At 31.0% G+C, this 19,730-nt stretch overlaps 1 protein-coding gene across 5 annotated transcripts in view; it reads left to right on the top strand.

The window, feature by feature from the left end:
* LOC148619526 (uncharacterized) overlaps window positions 1-19,395 on the top strand; it is a 102,882-nt gene extending 83,487 nt beyond the window's left edge. For 2 of the 5 annotated variants that reach the window (XM_088579502.1, XM_088579501.1), the window contains exons 28-36: window positions 3,904-4,030; window positions 5,379-5,464; window positions 6,832-6,928; window positions 7,501-7,591; window positions 10,014-10,124; window positions 10,804-10,873; window positions 12,777-12,974; window positions 14,579-14,604; window positions 17,091-19,395. In XM_088579502.1, the coding sequence (XP_088435628.1) occupies window positions 3,904-4,030; window positions 5,379-5,464; window positions 6,832-6,928; window positions 7,501-7,591; window positions 10,014-10,124; window positions 10,804-10,873; window positions 12,777-12,962 (768 nt within the window). In that variant the 3' untranslated portion in view covers window positions 12,963-12,974; window positions 14,579-14,604; window positions 17,091-19,395. Of the gene's footprint in view, window positions 1-3,903; window positions 4,031-5,378; window positions 5,465-6,831; window positions 6,929-7,500; window positions 7,592-10,013; window positions 10,125-10,803; window positions 10,874-12,776; window positions 12,975-14,222; window positions 14,559-14,578; window positions 14,605-17,090 lie in introns of those variants that run through there. The other 3 variants (XM_088579506.1, XM_088579503.1, XM_088579504.1) reach the window with 3 other exon arrangements.
* Window positions 19,396-19,730: the final 335 nt, after the last annotated feature.

The raw sequence follows: 19,730 nt of genomic DNA, 5'->3' as shown, positions 1-19,730 counted from the left end.
GACTGATGTGCATCAGTTGTATTAATCAGATAAAGCAAGAATTTCTTTTTGTAAAGTAGAAGATGTGAATCCAGTGGTAAAAGTAAATTTTGATTTTGACTTTTAAGAAAAAACAACAACTTTCATTGATGGATCTACCTTTACAGAGGGAAAAAATGATTTAACCATTTTGGAACATTTGTCACATATAAAACCTTATGTTAATGTTGACATATCAACAGTTATTCAAATTTAGCTAGAGAAGATGAGTCAGTAAATGCTAATGTGAAAGCTGACTACAAAATACTTTAGTTAGTCAGTGGTTTGTTCTTTCCAAATTTATTCTTGTATTGGAAGGCATGCTTTAGGAAATTGGAACTTTTTGATGGGTCATGATAACAGAAGTGTGAATACTTCATTGCATTTAAGGTGGTACCTAACAGCTTCTCTAAAATTTATTTGGCTTGTTTAAAATAGTTGAAATTTTAATCAGTGTTTTACTTTGTTAAAAGAATCAAAATGTATTAATTTCAAAAAATTTTAACCACCCGTTTCATGGGAATAATTTCAATGAACATATAGTATCGTCATCAACAAAACTTTTGATCACATAGATGCTTTGAGTTTGATATCAGAATACCACAAAGTGAAACGTTTTGCTGATTTTTACAGAGTTATTTCCCTTAGGTGTTTTGTAAACCCTTGTTAAAGTAACTAAAAGCTATTGTTCAGTTTATGTACTGTATGAGTAAAAAAAATCTTTTTTTCAAAATTTGGAATATTTATTACTTTTTTCCAAAACAATCCCAAGCACCCCTCTCCTTGTTAATAAAATGCAAGTTATGTAAATATAAAAAGACTAATGAAGTGTGATACAATATACAATTCTCATGAATGGTGAAACTTTTCTTCCTTATTATATTCAACAAGGATTATTTCAGTAAAATGGCAACTAAACCACTGTTTATCTCTTGGAGACCAGAATAACTGATACAAAAGGAAGGTTGGTATGGATTTTTGAGGTTATGGCCCCAACCATTTAAGAATAAGGGGCAAAAAAAGGACCCTTTTGATTCTGGTCATATTCTTATCATTTGTTAAATGTCTAATTGAAACAAGTATGTATTAAAATAGAATTTAACTATTGAAGCTACATCGAGTTTGAATGGTGTGTCTATGATGCTGTTGTTGTTGTCTGTGTCATCCATAGACACTTGAGTATTACTTGGCTGATCTCTTTTACTATTTAATAAATAGGTTGCAATCAACGAAAGGAAAGTTATTATTGATTTTGGGGGTTATGACCCCAACCATTTGAAATTAGGAACCAAATAGGAGCAAATAACGAAAGGGGAGAAGTAGAGTTAAAGAACTCAAAACATCTCTGATAGCTTTAAGAATCTCAGATTCTCTCTTCTTTACAGCAAGCTCTCTTTTTGTTTGTGAAATCTTATTCTTCTCTTTGTCAGTTGTGTCCATTGTAAGTGTTGATTCTGTAGCAAGTCTGTCATTCTTCAACTCTCAAGTGTTTTTATGTGCTTTTTTTTGGGGATTTCAGTTTCCCATGAATTTATCAAAATATTCAGTTCAATAATAATCTGGTCAACAAGATAATGAGCCTTAAAAAAGGAAATTTATATTTCAACATTTTTTTTTATTGGATTCTGTAGGGAATTTTCGCTATTTTGCATACTAATGAAAAACTAGTAGATAAGATTTCTTATATTTAGATAAAGAACAATTAACTGATATTCTTTCATATTTCAAAAAGAAAATAAGGGGTCACCTAACTCTTTCTTGTAATATGAAAACAAAATAAAACTCTCTTTACATTTCTATAGAACATTTTCCCACCAATTTTCTTTCCCCATAAAGAATTTTTCCCACAACTATCTCCCTTTGAAAAGGGCTTTTTACAGTTCACATTTGTAATTTCACCATACAAAGTTTATGTAAAAAATACTTTAAAGATATTTTAAACATACTATTAGCTAATAGCTAATTGAAAATATATATGTCTGTATGACTTTGCTAGATGACAGAAAAGAATGCTCCATGTAATGGGATTTATCTTCCTCAAAGAGCCGTGTCAAGCTCAGAAGTTTCTGAACTTGCCACACTTTTTTTAGGTTAAACAAATGCAATAGAATACAGCTGCATTTGGTAAAGCATTTTCCAGCATTTTTTTTTCAAGTGAATTTATCTCAGCTATATCACAACCTATCACATGATATTATATCACAACCTATCACATGATATTATATCACAACCTATCACATGATAATATATCACAACCTATCACATGATGTTGTTGTCTATGTTACTTATAACTTGCCTTTATGCAAAGCATGTATTTATACAATAGTTGCTTAAACAGAGGGATTATCAGGATAAATTGACTGCCCAAGGGGGAATGATATTGCCTGAAATGTTGATAATGTTTGGGCTGCAGGCGAGGGCGTTGTCAATGTTGAAGGCAATATCACTTCCCAAGGGCAGTCAATTTATTGATTATATCCTGTACATAAGCAACTATTGTGTTTATTTCATTGAAGAATCTGAAGCGAGCATTATCATGTAGTAATGCTTTCTCAAGATTTTAACACACATTATATAAATAACACATAGCTAAGAGGGTGATAGAGCAGGTTATAACCTCTGAGAAAATCATTGTCACCCCAAGGCATAGCTGAGGGTGACAATGTATTTTCAAAGGGTAACAGACTCTCTATTACCCTCTAAGTTTTGTGTTATTTATTCTATTATACTGAATGTTCCATTGTCATTCTTTTTTTCTAATTAAACCCTAACAATCAGTTTTGCCTGTTTGTCTTTTGTCTTTTTTTCTTCCCTGATGTTGTTTTATTTTTCTTTCAACTTAACATTATTTATATGAAACTGTAAATGTCCACAGCAGAAATATATACCATTTATTTAATGTATCAGTGATTTTTCTGCTCATAAACATAAATATAAATAAGATGGTTTTTTTAAAGGTTTTTTACAGGTTTACTTGTATGTAGTTATTTAATCAGTCTGTTACTGTAGGTCTTTATGAGGCAGAATTAACAGCAACAACAAAAACAAAAACAAAAACAAAGAAGTCAAGAATTCAGAGTATGGAAATTTAACAATAATGACATAAATTCTCAGTTTAATTCTTCCAGTTCCAAATCCAATTACTTTAAAATTTGACAATACAATTAGAGTCTGCTGAATTTCATTTATTAATCGATGTTACATCAGTTATTGATTTTGACGTTTTGTATATTGGTTCATTTGAACACAAAACTGACTAAGTTTGAACTAGTACTTTATATTTACCGGAAATAGTTTATCTCTTCATGAGAGGGTAATAGACAAAAAAAAACAAAAAAAAACCATGAACCTCTGAGATATGTGATAGAGCAGAATATTACCCTTGTATCGAACCAATCAAAATTCAGCAAATTGACATGAAGTATAATAATGAATACCATGTGACCATGTTTTGACCAATAATAATAGCTCATTCTTCTCTGATATGAAATAAAAATATTTTAGATCTTTTTAGTAGAATAAATGTATTTGTATTGATGGAATGAAGGTCTATTTGGTACCAGTATTTCTTTTTTTTTCTTAGTTATTGAAGATAGTAATAACAAGTACTTTCTTTAAAAAAAGATAGCCAACGCATTAAAATTGGTTCTTTTACTTATAATTTGCTACATTTCATTCAGCAAATAAATTTCCGATACAGTTTTTTAGAATGCCACTAAGTTATCAGCATTTGACCAATCTGGAAACAGAATTGTGATCAGGTGACTTGCGTCTTTAAGGTCAAAAGGTAAAAAACATAACTATACCAACTGTGTGGGATAAAGTCAAATACACATTTCATGAAAAATTTTAGAAAACTACTAATAATTTTTTTTCACATTTCAGCTAACCATACTCCATGCTGCTCAGATGTTACAAGATTTTTACCCCACAAGAATATTTCCACGACTGGAGCTCCTGGATGAAGAATATTGGTGGGAGGATCGACAGCTGAAGTACAGGGATTGGAGAGGTATGCCCCCTAAAAATAATATATTCCTTCTACCATTTACAAATTAATTTAGGCCTAAGACTAAATATACCTGAAGTACTGACCCTGATATTAACTACGTACTTGACCAATTTTCTAGTGTTTTTACATGAAACATCTACAGTATTCACTCTGTACAGGATTGCGATTCCCACATTGCATTATATACACCCATATGATGTAGATCTGATAACACTTATACAACATACTTTTAAATACAAAGACAATAATATCTTTAGTATGTTATATAATTGAAGTTCTCTCGCAAAAATAAAGAAGAAATTAAATTGAAATATAAAGGAGACGTCACAGGATGCTCAAATGAATATTTGCACAAACATGGACTTGATAGACGCACATGATTCACATGATACACTCTAATATGGGAAGGCTAAAATGTTTCAGGTGTTGAATGTTAGAGGAGTAAAATGGAAATGCAAAACATTTCAGTTGTTGAATGTTGAAGGAGTGAAATAGGAGTGCAACATGTTTTATACATTGAATATTGCAGGATTACAATAGGAATGCAAAATGTTTCAGACAGAAGTATTACTCAAAATGATAATTATCACTTTGTTAACTTTTCAGGTACAGCTGGAATTTGGTATTTTGCTATTGCATTTATAATTCTCATATGATATTCAGTTCAGTTCTAGTATGGTAAAAAGGTTGAAATTTACGAAAAGAAATCCTTGTATATTAGAAAAGACTTCAAAAGGCTTATGTCCAAACAATTTATAATAGATAAGTTGATTGATAGCTATGTTTCACTAGTTCTGATTTCTATTAAAAAAATACATGCTAAGACATGAACAAAGAATCAAGGATGTTAAAAAATGTAGTGTAGATCAACTACTTTCTGTCTTTTGACTTTCCTTGGTGGTCTTGTAGAAGTGTACATGTCTTGAGTGTGGGAGGTCATGTGTTTGATAATGCCAAATACTTTAAAATTGGCAGTCACTAGTTCATAGCAGAGAAGATACAGAGGAGATATGTTGATGACTGGTTTGCTCAGACTCAGAAAAATCTGTTCAAGTGGGATAACATGCCTACCTGTGGACTCTTGCTTCTGTAAGCTAGCAGATTAATAATATAGCTCTGTGTACCCAATTGGAACAAAGCACAGGCTGTTCTGTCAATGAAGCATTTTCAACCTGAAAGGCATGAGATATCTACCATAGGTTGTTAAATAATTGTATCAATCAATCAATCAATCCAACCTTTTGACCTGAATTTCAAATTCAGGAAAGTTTACATCATAAATGTGTTGGCTTATGTAGTAGTTTTTACATTGACTACATTAAAATATTTATTTTTATGTATGTTCCAGGCTTGGCTTGTAAAAAGCTTAAAGATTTGTTCTCTCCTGCATTTCTGGTACCTCTGGAGGGTACAGATACACATTTTCATCTTGAGGTATGCAGTGTTTCTGTAATACACAGGAAAAATTGCAACATATACCTTCATATGTTTTAATACATGTGGAAACATATGTTTAGGACCAGTATGATAAATTAATGTTTTGTTTATTTAAAAAATACATGCAATCATATGTTTTAGAGAAAAGTATGACAGTACTTTTTTCATTTTATAAAATTCTATTGAAAACTTGATTACCTTATTTCTATTTACCAGTACTTGTTTTTAACGAGTTAAATCGATTGTCAGAACAATATTTTTTTTTCCAATGTTGTCCTAAACATATGAAAAATAAATGTCAGACACGGCTGATATAAACTAGATTTTACACAATTTGTTATTAATTTGATGATGAATTGAGGCCTGATGGGTGGGTAGTTACCAAACTTGTCCTTGCTAAAACTTAAAACAAACTTTGACAGTACCTAGTTTAAATTCTGATACAATGTTTCTTGATCACCCTGGTAAGGAAGGTCTTTGTTGATTTTCAAAAGTGTTCTTCCTTGAGTTCCAAAAAATGGAACTTAACACATTTTCTGTAGAAAGACTTGAAAAGTACTTTACAGAATCCAGTGGGAAAACTATGTTTGCTGTCAATTTGACTGTCTCTTGTTCTTTGATTTGTCTTTTAAACAAAAATGATGTTCATGGGCCCTCATTTATTTTTTAAATGGTTTTTACCTGGTATACCTACATCATCACTGTAAGTGAAAATATTTAGGAGTTGGGCTTCATCGCTAAAGACCAGTGAACTATGAATACTTTGTTATGACCCACTAGGCAAGTTCTTTCACACTCAGGATAATGACATTTTTTCCCAAACAATAATGGAAATCTTTGGGTTATTTTATATTCTAGATCTAACTGTATTTTAGAGTTTTGATTTTGGACCCAGTTTTCAGTTTTGTCCTAATAGGTTCTAAAAGGGTAAGAAATTATACTTTGTTGTATTTCACTTAAAATGTAGTTTTACAGTTCTTTGATATGCTTCATGTCTAACTACTGATTGATAGTGGACTATACCGGTAATAAGTATATAGCAATTTCTAATTTTAACGTTCCTTGACCATTTTCTGTCTGTGTCAAAACTTTTATCTCTATCAAAATTCAGAGCTGTATTATACTTGGATGTAATGTCCATACTTGCAACAATTGTTCACTAGATTCCCCATCTGCAGTTATATCAAGCTGTGCCCACAGAGCATTTTTTTTTATCTTCTAAAGCAATTTTTGTGTGCTTAAAAGGACAAGTACTAGCAATTGGCAGTAGCCATACTTGAAATACTGGTATGTAATTAAAATATGGTGGATAATGGAAAAGTATTTTATCTTAATTAAATTAAAAAATTATCCATGGTTTTTAGGTTAAACATTTGAACTTGGCTAGATATGTTGATATGTTGGACTCTGGCGATTACCATGACAACCTAGATGTAGTTACTGAAGTTCACACTTCTACAGGTAAACTTTATCAACGAAGGTCAGATTTATTTTTTTATAGATTGGTATCATAGGGATTACTGTAAGTTTCATTATTTCCCTTGAAAAGGCATGTGCATAAAGGAGCCAAATATTTCAATTAAAGTTTTTTATTTAGGAAATCTGCACCTATTGTCAAATTCTTACATTTTCTATTTCAACTGATTGATCCCTTACTGATCAATAACTGATGAGCAGCCATAGATCTGATCACAGTATTTTTTAACAGGGCTCATTATAGGTAAGCAAACAATGCATCATTTGTTGTTCCCTTCATCAATCATGATACACTAATATATATTGGCAGTCTAAATTTTTGCATAGGGTATATTTTGGCACTTTTAAATGAATAGCTAAATGAACCAAAATACAATTACAACCAAAATATCCCAATTTACAATATTTGAACCAAACAATGGTAACACGATGTAAATGGAAGCAATGACCGGTTTGATGATCAATCACAACTAAAGTAGTGGGAATCCATGCAGGTAGTGTAGTCGGAACTGACTTAAGTCACTAATTTTCATACCACAATTAATGTTTTACTTTAGGTGATGTTTCAGTGAAGAGACCAATGGCTGACCTTCAGATTTTTAACCCTAATGATGTGATTCATGCTACAACAGCTTTCTTTCCCAAGAAGTAAGTAGTTGCTTATCTCAGTAAGCAAAATCTTCATCAGTGCATTTTAATACCCCATCTGTCTTGAGTGTTCTGGTATACCAGTGTATGTCTATCTATGGTACACACTTGGCACAATAACTCAAAAATGCTGCCAGCAATTTTTGTGAAGCTTTGGTGAATTGTTTCTTTCTGTTGATGTTAGCTCCATTTAGATTTTTTTGTTTTTTTGGGACTATAACACAAAACTCTTGCAGCTATGACAATGAAACTTTGGTAAATTATTCATATTGGTTTAAGCTCCCTGTTAAATTTGGACATTGTTCATTTAATGGGGACAATTTCACACTTTTTGGACAATAATTCAGTATTGGTGCACCCATTTTTATGAAACTGGTTTATTACGACTAATGTTAGCTCCTTCAGTTGTTATGCATTCCTGATTTTCTGTTTTAAAGTTTTTGGACTTTAATCATAAAAAGGGGATTTCCCATAATTCCATAATTACTTCAAGCAATTTTCATAAAACTTTGTTGAAGTGTTTTGTTCTTTTTGTTTTTAATAATGTAAGTTTCTTTTCCATCTTTTAAGGAGGTAGACCTAGGGTAAGGGACATCACTCATGAAGTCAGTGATATGTTTGTATCATATTCAATTTCACCATGGCCTGTCAAGCTTTCAATGAAACTGAATGAAATCAGTCCAGGTTACTTATATGATATTGATGTAAAATGCTGAATACAAACGTTCCAATGATTTTTAAGAGTTGTTTTCCTTACCGTAGGTCTACCTCCTTAAGTATTTTGTGTCAAATATTTAATCACAATTAAATTTCAAGCTGTTTCAAGCTTGAATTTTGTGTCCATATTTATTCCATCTGTTCAGGGTTAGACCTCTGTTGTCGTATCTAGCTGAGCTTCACAAGCATTTTATTGTTTCTTTCAATACATTTTGTATCTTAATCTGCATTTATGCCTATTACATTGTACCGGTATTTGCACATTTTCTAATTTGATCAAGGTATTATTTTAGTGTGGAATTATTATATATTTTAGAAAATGCTATAGCTACACATGTAACAGAAAAAAAGATAATTTTGGGTGACCCTTGCTAAAGAGGGAAGACAAAATTAAGCTGTCTTGATTAATATTCTAAAATTTGAAATAAATCCAGATTAAAATAGTACCATGTTTTTTGTCCAACATTTTTGGACAGGTTGCAATGGTGTAAAATGGCATGTAGAATGAAGAATGTCAGGTGGAAGGGGAAAATACTTTTGTAACATTTTTCTTTGCAACTATAAAGTACAGGCACTAGGAATTTGATATGCAATTTCAGTATGGTGTTCCATATGGTTGGATTTAATTTCAGATTGATAATACTTCTACTTCCTGTATACCGACTTGGTGTATTTTTCAACAGCAACCCAGCCATTTCTGTCTTTGACATATTATCTATATTCACAAAACTGTAGCCTTTAATGAATGATGACAAATTTGAATGATAATGCTGATCTCTCAAATATTTTGTTTTGCCTGTTATATGTAGATTATCTGAGATTTCTGTTGATACGAGTCATTTAAGAGGTTGTATGGAAAGACCAATGGATGGCTCATTTGTTTTTAAAAAAATCATTGATTGTAAATCCCAAGCTCAGGTTTTCTTAAAAATGAATGTTGGTTTGTAATTTACTGAAATGGTAAGAATGAAATGAATTACATTGGAAGTACAAGAAACATGGACAGTCTCTTGCAGTTTCTGTAGATACCCTAAGTAATATTTGCTTAAAAAAGAAAATTTGGAAGAAACTTTTGTAACAAAATGTATTCAGATTCTGGAAATGTTTGCTGGTCATTTTTGTCAGATTTCGGATTCCTCTGGTTTTATCCAGTTCATATAATTAAGATATTTTGCTCAGTGATCCCAGCTTTTCTTTTCATAGTTTCATTAAACGCACCTTAAATGTTATTTGGGATTTTTTCGTGATATTTTTGTTCATTTTTTCTGTGTTTTAGTAGATAAAAGCTACTAAGAAAAAACCTATAAAAAAATCTACAAAAATCCTTTTCTGCCAAAAATTTAAACGTTCATACATTTGTATATCAAAAATGGTTGCACTGATCCATCTTTTTTTTCTTGTTTAGTTCTAGCATGAAAGACCTTCAAAAATAACACAACCCTTTGAAATCTTTGTTATTCTTAAATAGAACAGCAAACATAAACCGATTAAATATTGTAATCAGGTAAATGTACCTAGGAAATGAAATACATCATTGCAATGAAAAGAGTAAATATTAAACTTCTTCTGTGTGTTCTGATATTTTGTTTTTAAGCCATTTTTGCTAATTGTAAAATGTTGACCAACATATATTTTATGTTTAATACATTTCTCTTTTCTAAAGAGCATTATATATATTTTGAAAATATTTTTTGCCTGTTTGTAGGAAAAGGTCTCGACCTTGGAAGCAGGCATGGAAACAAGTGACATTTGACAAGCTTCAGATCCCTCTGCCTATTCCTCATCCAGCTAGCATAGCTATATCTATCTACAACAGGTTTGTGGTTCTTGTCAATTTTTGTATAGGAAGATTTAAATATTCCATACATTTTTGTCAGCTAAAATTGTTGATGGACCTTATTCACAATGGCCAGTATGTAGTGTGTGACATGTGTCTGTCCCTCACATTTTTTCAAGCAACTCCTTATTTTCCTTTTTTTCCTGATTTTTACAAAGAGAATCCAGATAACTCCTGATTTTGAACTTATACAGACACTGAAACATCAAGTATTATTTTAGTGCATAAAAAGTGTGCATTTTTGTATGTAAGTAATTTAAAGTTGTCTAAGTAGGTCATAGTGTACAAATATACTCTAGTACTCAGTAATGCTGAAAAAAGGGTTCCTTTGTGAAAGAGTAATCAAGGGAACCAAGGTTATACTGGTAATCAAAAGAATGTAATCCAGGGACAAAGACCAGACATGGAAACAGACATACACAACCAAGAACATAAAGTAACTAAAATCATACATACAAAGTAACAAAAGTAAATGAGTAACTTGGACTCCACTAAAAACTGAGAACATGGACCAGGTGCACTGATAGGGTAAACTGAAATTAGGAAACTGTAAAAACAGAATAACGGACTTGAACAAAGATAAATTCTTTTTGTCATTGTAAATATTCAACTATATGTTATTATCTTTTTGTAACTTTGGAGATGAATGTGATTTCAGAGAACATGACCAGGACCCAATTAACTACGAGGACAGCTGCTGCCAATGGATCATAAGAGCTACAAAAGAGGTACCGTACACAGGTGACCCTGTATCTAATGATTTCTGTGAAATAGAGTTGACCGATAATACCATTGAAAATGACTCACCAGAGAAAAACATTGACAATATAAGTTCTCCATATTTACATCTCGCCCAACAAGAACATTCATTTTCAGATGAAAATATGGCTGCCTCGTCTGTTTCAGTTTCAGAGGATAATTTGGCAGCAATGCCTGTTTCAGACACTCATGTAGATATTGATGTTCATTCATCGCCCTCTGCTGGGCATGATATTGTTGTCCATGCTCAAAGAAGCAGAGGCTCTGTAGAAAAGGAACAAGAAGCAGACTCGGTGGAAACTGTATGTTTTTCCGAGACAGAACGTAATACAAGTTGTGCAATAGATATACCTGATATACCGAATGCAGATGAATAAATTTATTGTTTTATATTTAGGTGTGGTCCAAAATATTTCTGTTCTTCCGCATATGTGATGAATCCTCTGCCCAGTATGTTAATTTATGTTGGCATGTTGTTGTCCATAATAACTCATCATTTTTGTAGAGAAAATTGTGCCAATACTTATATTTTTCGATGAATTCAAGGTTTTAATGTTTCCAATATTAAGTGAAAAATAGTTTAAGAATGAGTTGTGATGAAAACTTTACACAATTTACAAGAAACAAATGTTCAATTATATAAACTCTGTAAACCCCCCCTCTTAAATTGGAGACAGTGTATGTCTATAATACACTGGTCCTTTTGCTCCTATAATAGTATGATAAATTACATCATTAAAATAAAATGTGATTGTTTCAATTTGGTTTCTAGGAACCAATCATATGACTTTCAGACTGAGAAAGTTCTTCAGTATTTCACAAATACCAATTTCTAGTCTTCCAATTAACTAACCATTTGGCTTACAATTTAATTCCTACCATCGCTACCCCCTCAAAGACAATTTAAGGGCACAACTAATGTATATAGTAAATACTGTATTTTTTTGCTGTGTACTAGTTTTTTGCTACAGTTGTGGTTGACAAGGAACTGCTAAAAAAGTATACTTATAAAGTATCAATTCTTGATAGGTATGAAACATTTCAATTTGTCTACAACTGCATAAAATGAAATACATCCATTTGAAGGACTCCAGAAAAAAGAAACTGCTAAAAATAATACATTTACTCTTTTAACCTTGAGTAAAATTTTAAAATGTTGTTAAACAAATCATGTAATAATTGCCTGTTGTTTTAAGTGCTTTTAATGGTGCTCAATTGAAAAGTGAGTTTTCATTTCTTTTTATCATCTTGTTGAGTAAGTTCTCCATTTTATTAGATTACTGGTATGTATTGTATTTAGTCCATTATACTTAATACTTGCATTGTGATTAATGATAAATGTGTTTTATCTAGTCCTGCCAAACCCATGTCACCATCACAATTTTGTTTTTGTTTTTTTTTTCAGATTTATTTTGGTCTTGATAGTCTTTTGTCATAAAAATCTCATTTCATCAGTTTTTACCATTTATGATGTTTTATTTGTTAAATTCATTATATTGTCATTTTTTTTTTAAACCATTTTTGGGGGCATTTTTTCCCCACAGAACATTCATCATTATTGAGACTGACACTGTATATTCAGAAATCATTGGAATTTCTTCCTTTTTGCTGATTTAATTTTGGTGAAAAATCTCGCATCACTAATGTCAAAAGTTCAATAATAGGAGTTTTCTACTATTACAGTTGTAAGTCAGATGCAATTTTCACAATGATAAAAACATCATAATAATATCTGAATTTACAGCACTTCAGTTACTGGCTTTTAGCATTTAGATCATATAGAACTATAGAATATACAATGTGTTTTGACAACTGTTTGTCTTATGAGAGTATTTCATATACGGTTGTTAAACATTTTGTATTTCTTTACAGTATACTGAGGATACTACTTCAACTACTCTATCAGACAAAATGGAGGGTGAACTTGTGCAGCGTAAAACAAAAGTCCCAACCTCCCCCCAAAATGATCACTTCTGTCCAGTTTGTGGAAGAAAATTCCGACACAAAATTGGCCTCATTAGCCATCTAAGGACTCACCAAAGCTATAAATCTGACTAGTTGTAGAGCTGTGTATGTATTTATTATGGTTTATAGCCTCTGACTAAATATAGTGAACTTTTTGATAAAAACAATCTCTTTAGTTAAGGATTCTAGTTGGGTAGATGTTTACAAAACTTCAAGGTGTATTGGTATGGGTGTATTTATTACCTAATCAGCTCATTAAAATGATGAATTTTTCACACATTTCAAGACATTTTTTTTTAATTTAAGGTAGCAACCATTTGATTTTTTTATTGAGAAGGGGTGTTAAGTTAGGATCAATTTTAAGTAAAAAGGCATGACCAAACCTGTGATAAAAAATACAGGATGAATAATGGCTTTTATTTTTAAAGAAAAAAAGGAATGTGATTGCAATGGATCTTCAAAGAAAGATAGCGGCGCTGTAAAATTTGTCCTTTTTACTGACAATTTTCTACATTCTACTAAGGAAATATCAATTTTGATACAGTTTTTTCGAATGCCACTAAGTTATCAGTATTTGTCCCATTGGCAAACAGAATCGCGATCAGGAGACTTGCGTTTCCATGGAAGAGTGTCTTTAAGGTCAAAGGGTAAAAAGCGAAACTATACCGACTGTGTAAAAAAAAAATTTGATTCTTCTTCACCACTGCTCCCTAAACCAAGCTCAGTAATCCAGTTGTAGTTGTGTTTATAGTTACCTGTGAGTCAGTGTGTTCATCATTACCAGGTCCAATATTGCAATAAGACTTTCATATAGAAAGTATTGGTAAAATAAGTCTTCCTGTGACAAATTCTATTTGGTGTCAGTTAAATGTAAATGGTTATTGAAAATTGCCTCAGTGTTTCCCATGATGGATTGTACAGGGAGTTATTGATATTTTTTTATATCCTGTCAAAAATGGTGAAAGAGCATATAGGTAAATTAGAGCTTAAATTATTTGTATTTAAATATCAGGTGTGATCATACAATTGACCCGTTTTGACCAAAGAGTGGCTATCTGGACATAAGTGTTAGAGATCACCAGACTGTATATCAGATTATTTTCAGGTCTGCATTTTTTCTGTATTTGTCTTACATGTACATGTACTTTGTAGCCAGTTGTGAGGAAACTTATAAATTGGTAGATCAATCTCATTTCTAATTTCTAAGTTTAATCGAAAGTATTAGCCATATGTTAAAGCATGAAGGCGATCATGAATGGTTGTTGTCACAATGTTTTGGTTATTCCACAGTATAGTGACCATTATATTGGTTGGACTTAGATTTGTTTTGAAGGAATTAATACACTATTTCAGCACACATTGGTAGATGGAGATATAGAATTTTAGGCAACTCATGTCAATCTGTCAAGGAAAGGGGTGGTACATCCTCAACCAAAGGTCAAGATAGAATGTCAATTATTTTACAATCTCAACAAACCCAACTCATAAGACTTAGTATATTATAATGGAAATGGAATATTTTCTGTTTAAATTTGGATCTAAATATGATTTCATAAGAATTAATAAATGATCTTCCTATTATGCATTGTGTATCATCATTTTCCTAGTAATTGACTAAATAATACTGTTACCTAAAACTAAGTGCTGTCCTAATCTGTGGCAAACATGTCTGTAAAAAGCTGTAAAATATTTTTCCTTGTAAATTTCAGAAATCTGCATGAAGATTTGGTTTAAGGTTAGTATAGATTGACATTCTATCTGGTTGACCTCTCTACCTAACATTACTCTCTTTGTAGCTATGGCAACAATTAGTCTGCTTTGTGCACCCACTCATTCAGTACTGTTATATTCACATCTAACTAGGGCAAATGGCAGCAACCCTTTGATAGTTTGAAAGGGGTGGGACTTTCATCCTAGATAGTTTAGTTCTATATTAAATCTGACCATTTTTTAAAAATTCACTGGTATATTGTCTAACGTTGTGTCCTGTTTTTTTCTTTCTTTAAAATTTAGCCCAAAGCCCCCCTTTCCTTCAACCAAAACAACTTTTGTTGTGGTATTATTGGTTCTCTGTAAGGTCCAGCTTTTTTTTTTAGAATTTCAATAATTCATTGCTAAATTTAGATTTTTTTAGTTTTGGCATATCTTGAGGACAGGTTGAGTTGAAATAGGAATGATTTAAAAGAGTATTGAAAACTTAAACACACTTTTGAAAAAAAAAGCCTGAAGTAAAGTTTTAAAATGTGCATTTAAAGGAAGTCAACTTTTATAATATATTATAAACAAGCATAGGTGTGGATCCAGAATTTTAAAAGTGGTTGTTGGGTGTTATTCTGACCCAGAAATATTATTAAAGAAAGAAATGGGGCCTTCCAAGCTTTCAAATGCTTATTTTCCCCTGAATCTTTTCACAAATTTTTAAAAATTTTTCTAACAAAGGTGGAAAGGGAGGATCTTACCAAACATGAACCCTTCTCCTGGTTGGATCTCCCTGTACCTTTCCCCTAGTTGGAACTACCTGTACCCTTCCCCTGGTTGGATCTACCTGTGACACAGACTAACAAGTGCTACTTATGGTTGCTTCCCCTAAAGATCACTAACTTTATATCTAAAAACTCTTCCTGGTGACAGTGCATTTCCTTCCTGCCTTCCTTATATTACATAGTCGTGATCATTCTAAAACTTATGATTCGTTTGATTATTAATTATGCTATATACCTCTCATATCTCATACAGTTTGCATTTCATCCAATGAAAACTGTTGTTATCTTTTATTTTTTATTGTGTGTATGAAAATCATGGTTTGACCACATTTTTGTTTCATTTTAAATTTACCTCAAGGAGATTAACTTTGAAAAAAATTGTATTTAACTTTAGAAACTGTATGTGATGTGTGTGACATCAGTAATTGGATTGACATGTATTTTATGCTGATTAATGGGTTTATAGTTGTGTGTTTTGCTGAACCCAAAAATAACATAAAGTACTAGTTTATCTAAGAATCATGCAAGGTGTAATTTGTCCATTTTTTTTGGTCAAATATTTTGTTTAATACACATATAGTGTTCACACATATAGTATATAAGGCTTATTAATTTGAGATTCAAAAGAAGTTATGTAAGAGGTTGGAAAAATGTAAATAAAATGACTGGATAAAAAATTGACTGGTCATAAAGTGATCTGTTGTAAAAAAATTGACTGGTTATTAAATGATATGTACTAAAAAATATAATGACAAAACATGGAGGAAATATATTACAGTAGTTTCCCAACTTAAGATAAATTTCCTATTGGTATTTTTGTAATAAATATATCTTCTGAAATGGTTTAGGTTGTAAAGAAAAAAATTTTTTTCCCGATTTTATTTGCATGATTCTTTGGTGGACTTATAATTAGACCGTAAGTGGCAAATAAAACATTATAACTGCCATTTCATCAATAGGCATTCAATTACATAAAAAAAAGAAGAAAACACAAAAAGAAAAAAATGATAAATATACATGTTACACACATTATTTGTAGGTGCAACTACATGTATACTTCACATTGAGACTGTTGTGTGCATGCCTATCACTTTGAAATGTGAATCACTGATAAGTGATACAAATGTGTGAAATTGTATACTGTAAACGTCTTAATTTTCGCGATGTACTAATTTTCGCTTTTTTGCGGTGGACTTAAAGCGCAAAAAATAGTACTCATGGAATTGACTTATAATACTATATATCACTTATAATTTTTAAATCGCGAAAATTGATACCCGCTAATATGTTCACTGTACAGAATCAGCGAAAATTAGTACATTTACAGTATGTTGCTATTCCTTAATGTAAGTGTGTGTAGTATGTTTATCTAGAATTAAACATTTCACAAATTGCAAAGCCAATAAATGACGAATGGTGTATAATTTAAAAATAGTGTTTATTAATTTAAACATTAATTTGGTGTCATGGTGTAAACATTTGGGAAGATGACACATGGAATTTCCCAATTTTTTTTCTCCATTCTGAGGTCTTGGAATGTAGAGTACATCTTTTTTTATCGCATGAATAAAGTGATACAACATTGAGTTGTAATAAACAAACAAAAAAGAAACATCTGAATTTTACAGATTTGACAAAATGAAGGGTGAATTTTAGATAAATAGCATTTTTTTTCATAGATTTGCTACTTGTGCCTTTTACATGCTTGGTTGTGAAAATGTTCAAATTTTATTTGCAGATGGTTTCACCAATGAATTCTATATTTACAGAGGATTGTATAAACTTTTCACTGCTTATATTTACTGAAGTTTTTATCTTATATATCTGCTTAAGAGGGGCTTTATTTTATGATATTATATGACTTTCTCATATTCTTTACATTAATTTGGAGGCTGCAATGAGGATGAAGATTAGAGAACTTAGATCCTGAACTCAACAAACCATAACATGGCATATTGTGTAATATAAGGTTTTTATAATTAAATTGTGCATCTGTTTAGAAGTGCATAATTTCTATTTGTATAATTCCATTTATTATAAACAAAAATGGGATGAAAAAGTGTTGCTTAAATAACGAGAAATTATAGTGAGTTCCTCTTATTGTTTATTTGGTTGTCATGACAATTATCCAATAAAGCGTGCTTTTCTACATAATATTCAGTATTTGTTTAAGCTTTTGTATACGGTAGTGTGTACATATAGTACTTATTGGTTGTACATGTATGATATTGGTTATGATCAAAAAAGCTTTTTGAAAGTTAATGAAGATTTGCCGTAAGCTTGTTTAACAAAAGTTCATTATTCAATAATTAATGCTTGCTGTTTCAGTGATATGCGTGTCTTTTAAAATGGGGGTTGTATAGCATTCATTTTTGTGTGTCTACAATAATTTTCTAAAATGATTTGTAATAATTTTATTGATGTGAAAGTGTTTGCTATCAGATTGCCATGTTTCCCAGTACAACGTTAGAATTTGATGTTGTGGGAGGTATCAGTTTTTTTAGTCTTCTCACAGCATTTCTAATGATGAATACTATCAGTAATATGAATTTTAGTAGTCAGGATGTTACTAGCATTTCTGTAGACATTTCTTGATCCTTATTATGGATGTTAACTGCTTTAAAATAAATGGTCGTGAAATCTTTTAAGATCTTTCATTCTGGAACATTATACGAAGGGAAAACTATTGGGTCAGTGAGCATGTAAATTTTGGTGGGAAAAAGGATTTCTCTATAGGTTTTATGTTAGTATGTTTCATATATTAAAAATGTGGAAGAAAGGATTTCATAAAAAGTTTTTGAATAACATTTTAAGGTGTGTTTAATGAAATTATGAAAAGTAAAGTGGAAGTCATTTGGCAAAAATCATGTATGCTTTGAAATAGTTAAAAAAAAAACAACAAAAAAAAGAGGAGTCTAAAAATCCGAAAAAAATGGCTGGACATGAGCAGTGAACATCCTTAAATAACTTACAAAAATATTCTGTAGACTTCTCATTGTAAGCCTATATGCTTTTATCAGTATTTTTTATACTCAATTAATCTTCAATATGGTGAAATGTGGAAGTTTAATTTTCAAGTGCTATTTTTTGCTACAACTCAGTTATTACATGTATAAACGAATATTTTTGTACAGGGTAAATTATTACTGATGTTTCAGATTTTGTCAAATAGTTCCTTACTTTGTTTTGGATTTTGCTTGTGTAAAATATCTTGTTTCATATGTGTACTTGATTTAAATGGAATTGTCTTATTATCAGTTAATGTCATGAAAACGTGGCTATATTTGTTTTTCTTTTCACCACTAGGGTTACTTTCAGTTTAGTTTAGGTCATTACTGCTTTCCACAAAAATTTTTGTAAGAGTAAAATTAGTCGTAAGTTATGATGTCACAATACTTTGATCTATTATGATGTCATAAGTTACCATTAATTTTACACTCACAAATTTTTGTGAAAACAGACCCCAGATTAAAGTGAAACATTTCTAAATTGAACCTCTTTTGGACTGAAGAATTATCACACAGTTTGGTCACAGATTGTAATTGCAATGGAATTATAATCAAGGTACCTTTAAAAGGTGTCTGGTTTACACAGGTTTCTAGTTCATTCTTGGTTCACTTTAGACATGTTTCACGGTTCTTATTTTTCAGGTTATGTATTACAGTGTAATTAGTTTTTTTTTTTTTGTTTGGTTTTCCATAGGTACTTTCACTACATATTTTTTTTTCTAGAGACTTGTGATTGTTGAATTTTTGCCCTTAATTTTTGTCTTTTTACACATCTGTTAGTACATTGTACTAAATATTGATATTCTGAAAATGTTTTAGTCTGAACGTGTTTTTCTACTATTTTTTTTTCTTTAGTATGTAACATTCTGATTTGTTGTGTATTTTGTTGTTTTGTTGAATATATTTTTTCTTGTTTTGTTGGAGGCATAATTATGATAATTTATGCAAATACTACATGTATGTGACTACATGTATACTACACTATTTGTACCCTACTGATGCATATAAAACTGCAATAAATTATTTTCAGCGCCATGTTGTTATGTACTATAATGCCGATGATAATTAACTTAAATGCAAAGTTATCAATGACCTTCGGGATGCAAAGTACCTTTATAGTATACCTCATGGCTGAATCTCAAATTTCTTTGCCAGTCTTTCATTAGTTAAACCACATTCCAGCTATCTCTTTGCCCATCCACATGTTGTATGATTCTAGCAGGATTTAAAAAAAAAATATTGGTGTGTGTGCATCTATATAGAGAATGACAGTTTATTGACATTACTTATGAACTTAACCTAAAACGTAATTTTTTGTGGGAAAAAAAGATGAACCTGGTGTATTTCACTGAACAAACAAGATATGTTAT

The sequence above is a fragment of the Perna viridis genome, chromosome 4 (assembly GCF_037379345.1).
Source record: "Perna viridis isolate PV_CMFRI_1.1 ecotype Kerala chromosome 4, ASM3737934v1, whole genome shotgun sequence".
Taxonomy (NCBI): domain Eukaryota; kingdom Metazoa; phylum Mollusca; class Bivalvia; order Mytilida; family Mytilidae; genus Perna; species Perna viridis.
The sequence above is the reverse complement of the archived record's forward strand: the minus strand, read 5'-3'. Positions and strand labels throughout refer to the sequence as shown.